The sequence below is a fragment of the Tinamus guttatus genome, unplaced genomic scaffold (genome assembly GCF_059628265.1).
Source record: "Tinamus guttatus ecotype Peru unplaced genomic scaffold, ASM5962826v1 Tinamus_guttatus_pri_ptg000203l, whole genome shotgun sequence".
Taxonomy (NCBI): domain Eukaryota; kingdom Metazoa; phylum Chordata; class Aves; order Tinamiformes; family Tinamidae; genus Tinamus; species Tinamus guttatus.
Window position 1 is genome coordinate 2,494,210 of NW_028288737.1, and position 5,494 is coordinate 2,499,703.

Sequence of the window (5,494 nt, forward strand, 5' to 3'; positions counted from 1 at the left end):
GGTGTCCTCCCTCTGGAGGAAAGTCACTCTGTGGCTCCGACTGCAGGGGAGAGCAAAGAGGACCTGTGTGCCGGTGTTCATCAGGTGATGAGCCACTGCATCTGGCAGGCTTCACTTCATGGGAGAAAGCCCCCGTGCCACGTCTCTGCTTGGTGCAGGTGCCCCTTGCTGTGGGCATCGCACACCTCTACCGGGACCCCAGCAGGCTCTTTGGCAAAGCCCCCACGTCTCAGAGAGGGAACTCTTTGCCTTGAGGAGCTTGGTGGTCTTCTTCCAAAGAACTGGGAAGTTCCTTCACCACCTACAATCTTCACCTGTTGTTTATATTGGCTAGCTCACAGATGTGGCATGAAACAACAAGCAGTATTGAACTGGCCAGTAATAGACTGTCCCTTGGCTAATATAGCTCAGGATATATTCACTGCTGAAAGTAAATTAAATGTTTTCCTTGCGATTCTTTGAGATAGCAGTGCTTGTTTATATAGTGCTTTATCTGAAGTATGAAGAAGTGAGCGGGAGTTAAAGTGCAACTACACACCCCATACAGTAAATCCAATATATATGAATATTTCACCAACTAATAGCTGGCAAATATACACTTCTGCAGTTCTTTCAGCCTACCTTAATTTGTTTCTGTCAAATGAAGACCAAGCATTTTATCATGGCTTTTTTTTCCTTTTTCCATTTTTTTTCTCTTTCCTGAAAAAACAAACAGTGCAACACTGAAGATTGCAGAGATGGATATTTTTGGCAGGTTTACTCTTCGCACACCTAAGCAAGACCATCATATTTTACTTGCGTTCAGCAAACCTTCACTAAACCATTTGTAGTCTTCAAAATCCGAGTGTTACCAAGTGGAAATGCCTTGACCAGGAAAGTGCACTGACGTGACGGAGTCTTGATGACAGGGTTAATCCCAAACTTGGTGACCATTTAGCTGTGCTCCTTTTTATCTTTGAGGTAGTTGAAGAGGACATCGAGTCCTCCCTCCACGATCTCTGGCAGCGGTCGGGCCAGCGGGTTATGTGACAGGTGGAGTCCTTTGTCCATTGGATTCCATGCAATTTTGGGCAGTCTGTGAAGCAGGTAGAGGTCGTCTGGAAGAGTCTGGATTGAATTGTAATCTATGTTTAGTAACTCAAGAGTGGTGATGAAGCAGAGGGACCGTGGCAAAGAGCGGATATTATTATTCTCTACAATAAAGATTTGCAAATTGATTAGATACTGGACGCTCTCTGCAATGTTTTCCAACCTATTCGACCCTAAGTGCAGGAAGTCTAAGCTCCTCAATGCAAAAACGCAGAGGGGAATTTGGACGAAGCGATTGTTACTGAGGTTCAGTTTCCTTAGACTTGTCAGCTCTGTGAAGCTTGAAGGCAATTGTGAGATGCGGTTGTGCGAGAGGCTCAAGACTTCCAGTTTCCTGCACAGGCTGAGCTCCGCTGGCACTTCTGTCAGGCAATTCATATTGACAAATAAAACCTTCAGGTGCCGCAGCAGCCCAATCTCTTTGGGCAGACACTTGAGACAATTGCCACACAGGTTCAGGACGGCCAGTCTGTCCAGTTTTCCCAATGAAGGAGGGATCATTACCAGTCTGTTGCGTGAAAGGTTCAATTTCTGCACCTCCGACAATCCCCATAAGAAGTCAGGCACACTGGTCATCCCCTTCATTATCAGGCTTAAGCTGACATAGCATAATCCACATTTTAACAGCGACTTGGGCTCTTTTCCTGAGAGAAGAGCATCTTCCCATGCAGGCAACTTTTGGCCTTTTCTCAGAAAAAACATGCTGCTTCGCCCCTCGTTCTTTGAATGCTCAGTGCCCATAACACGCTGGGTTGCTCCTGATAGATGACGCTCGGATTTCTTCCCTTGCAAAAACTGCACCAGTATGCAAATATCAACTGAGGTTGGCAGCTTGCAGGAGGCAGGAAAGTCAGAGCAAGGAGATGAGGAGGAGCCTATGAAGTGCATCTCTGTCCATCGCCGTAGCTTCTGTAGTTCCTAAGGGAAAGCTTCTCTTTGGGGGGGCTTATGTTGTTGTTCGTGCACAGTCTGTAATGAAACACTTACTCCTGACTTCTGAGCAAACCTGTTCAATTCAAAATGAACGCCACCAGGCAGCTGTCACTGTCACTTGGCCTGGGCTTTATTAGTTAGATATGTATCTTCACAGCAAAAAGGTCACAAGGATGCTGTATATAACTTCACCATGTCAGCTTTCTTGGCTATCTGGTGCATGCCGTGGCTGCAGGACAATTAACAAGAGCAACTTCAAAACACAAACAGCTGAGCTATAGAAAAAAGTAACTCACCATTTCGAGCCAGATTAAAAGCGATTTTCAAAATCATTTTTATTTTGATGTTCCTGACTTCGCCGAAGAAGTTACCAATCTACCAGAAGACCTTGCATTCTGCAGAAGTGGTAATGAATTTTCACCTGAGACTTTGCTTTCTGTTTTTTTTTTCTTTCTTTCTTTTTTTTTAAAAATTTAACACCAGTGCAAAGTGTTAGTTTTCATAGTAGCTTTGTGAGGAGGATAGGCCCCTCTCTCTTCAGAAAGGCTACCACGTTCACTGTGGCAGTGACATTTTCCAACTGCATCTGCACCCACTCAGATGATTGCTTGCTACTCACGTCTCTGAGTTGAGCAATCATACTATACAGAGCTACTCAGATGCACTGTCCTAAATGTCCCGGGCTACCTTGCATCCATCAATACAAATTTGGGGGCCCTTTTTTTTTTTTTTTTTTTTTTTGTGCTGTGGAAAATGAAGTCATGCTTCTTTCTCAGTGAACTTTCTGATCTTTTTGGGACATTCTGGGTCGAATGTGGTGAGCAGTGAAATAGCTCAGACTGTAAGTGACATTTAAGTCCAGGATAGAGGGACTGATGGGAGAGGAAGGAAGCAGTGAGGTGTAATTATACCCAACAACAGCTGAGGCTAACTCTGCTGATGAAAGGAAACTGTGATGCTACAGTAATATGCTGTGAGTTTAAGCTCAAAGGGACCATGAAAAGGATATGCAAAGACTTTAGGGACCATTTAAAATAGGTGAAAATGGCAGCAAATATAATACAAGATTTTCAGGGCTTTTCCTCTTCAACGGGTCCGTGATGATGAAGATGCTGTGCATCTGCCTGACAGACCTGGTGATGGACGTACATTCTCCACTGCCTCGTTTCAGAAAGCTTCACCTCGAAGCCCTGCATTAGTTTGCATGACAAGGGACTGTGCATGAAGCTTCAGCTGGGTGCCAGGGCCTTCCAGCAAGCTGTTTTGAGCGCAGTCCCCACAATTGTTTTCTTTTTGCCGAGCACTGTTTGTTCTCTTTTTAATTTCGGGTCCCTCCTAGAGCTGCATCTGGCTGGGAGGAGAGAAAGGGGCAAGAGGGGTCCTGCGATATGAGAAGAGCCAGGACCCCATCGAGAAAGCGTGAGACAATGGCCAGCTGAGCGAGGCTCATGATTAAAGCATGCACCCTAGCAAGTCTGCATGGTGTAAAAACAACCAGTCCTTTCAGAGGTGTGAGGCTGAAATTTTATATAGCCTGGAGTTTCTGGATGAGCCTGACGAGGACGGAGGCCAGCTGTTACTGTTTGGTTAGAATGGGTTGGCAGCCTGACTGAGAGCCACAGATCCCTCCCTCACAAGCTCCTTCTGCCAGTGTTTGCTAGTTTACAAACAAACATCACATTAAGTCTCATCATAGCCATAAGCTCTGACTCAATGCCCTTGTACAGCATCAACCAAAAGCACTGCCCAAAGTGGCACAGAAGCCGTGTAGTGTAAGAGAGGAAACTCAACCACAGGCCAAAGTCAGGCAAGATGTGGCCTTGCCAGGCAGCAGGGGGATAAGGCTACAACATGTCCCCTTAGCCCCAGCAGGTGGAGGAGCACAAATGAAAACCTCTCATGAATCCTGACTCTGGGTCCTGTTGTTTAAGAAGTTTCTTTTATGGCACTGCATGAATGAGCTGAAGAAAGACATTCCCTTCTGCATCGGCAAGCTCAAACGGAAAAAAAAAAAAAAGGCTTTAAGCGAGCATTCACAAAGTTACAGATTTTCTGTCCCCTAATCTCTGCTGCTGGCACCAACAAGCTGCTGAAATTCTGCCTTCTGAATTCCCACATACTCACCATATCTGCCAACCTCTTCCTTCCCCACATCTCCCCACGAGAACAAGAAGCAAGGGGAGCACAGGCTGCTTGTGCCACCATTTCCCCCCTCCCTCGTCAGGAATGAGGATGCCATCCCTGCCTTGGTCTCCAAAATAAGTGAGAGTTAACTGCCAGCCTCTCAACACAGAAGCCCACATTTCCCAACAGGATGAGTCAGCCACCGCACGCTGCCACCCCCTTTCCTGGTTTTGCATCACACTGTCTGTTTGGAGCTCTGGTATGACATGGTGTATTCTGGGTCAGGCTGTTGCTGTAAAGCTGCATTTCACAGGTGAAAATTCTCACTCTGCTTTAGTCCAACAGCATCTCCTGCTATTCTGCCGCTGCCTCTCCTCTGTGCATGAGACAGGAACAGCATCAGCAGTGGGACTTAAAAAAATGTCCCACATCTGCAGCTTCCATTGTCCAGGTCCCTTCCTGCTTCTGCGAGTGACGTTACCAGTGTGTGAAAAAAAAAAAAAAAAAAAAACATTTCCTTTTCTTTGTTCTCCAACAGCAAAACAAGCGACTGAGCACACTCTTAGTTATGGAGAGAGGAAACTCCGAGGTGACCAAATTAAATTCCTTTCTCGTAACCAGGATAATAAAACCACAGTGGCCTCATCTGGACATCTCAGGAACTAAAGTTATGAACACAACAGTGCTAGCTGCTGGTGTCCTGGACTGTTTTTGTTCAAATACTATTCAGTTCCCTTTTATTCCTGAGCTGCTACAGATTTTGAGGCTAGAACTGGAGAAAAAGGCAGCTGTAATGGAAGCAAAGATCATTGTATCTTGCTCTAAAGAATTTCAGGGGAGTTTCGAGTTCCTGTTCTTGTCAAAAGAATGAAAGATTAAATCAAATTTAATTTCTCTGACTTTTGACAACCATGTTCTGGTGAATATATTCACAAGAGAAAGTACAGGAAAATCACCTAAGGCAAAATTCATCCCATAAATATCAGCTAAGTTCTCAAAACTGAATCTGTGGATGCATCTTTGCTGTGCAGTGCCTCACAGTGCTGGTTAATCCTGGATGAGGCACCTCTGTAGGGGTATGCTGTGAAGGTTTGTTGTTTTTTCTGATGCTCCCTTATGTGTCTCAGCCAGTGAAACACTGATATATGTTGACATAGCCTGGCCTTATACAAGCAGGTAGGAATTTCATGCATGCAATGTGGGGGAAAGAAAACCAGTGGTGTTTACATGCTAGAGAGTAATTGTTAATAGTTTAATGGCTTCAACAAAAAATTTAGTAGGTGAGGAAAAAAAGGCTTTACAGCTCAACTATCAACAAAAGAAACAAAGTGTAATGAGAAAAAAATGG

At 45.0% G+C, this 5,494-nt stretch overlaps 1 protein-coding gene across 1 annotated transcript; it reads right to left on the reverse strand.

Annotated features, from left to right (window-relative positions):
- Positions 1 to 933: 933 nt before the first annotated feature.
- On the reverse strand, positions 934 to 1,977 carry LRRC30 (leucine rich repeat containing 30). The gene has a single exon (XM_010227401.2). The coding sequence runs from the start codon at positions 1,975 to 1,977 to the stop codon at positions 934 to 936; it is 1,044 nt and encodes a 347-aa protein (XP_010225703.2).
- Positions 1,978 to 5,494: the final 3,517 nt, after the last annotated feature.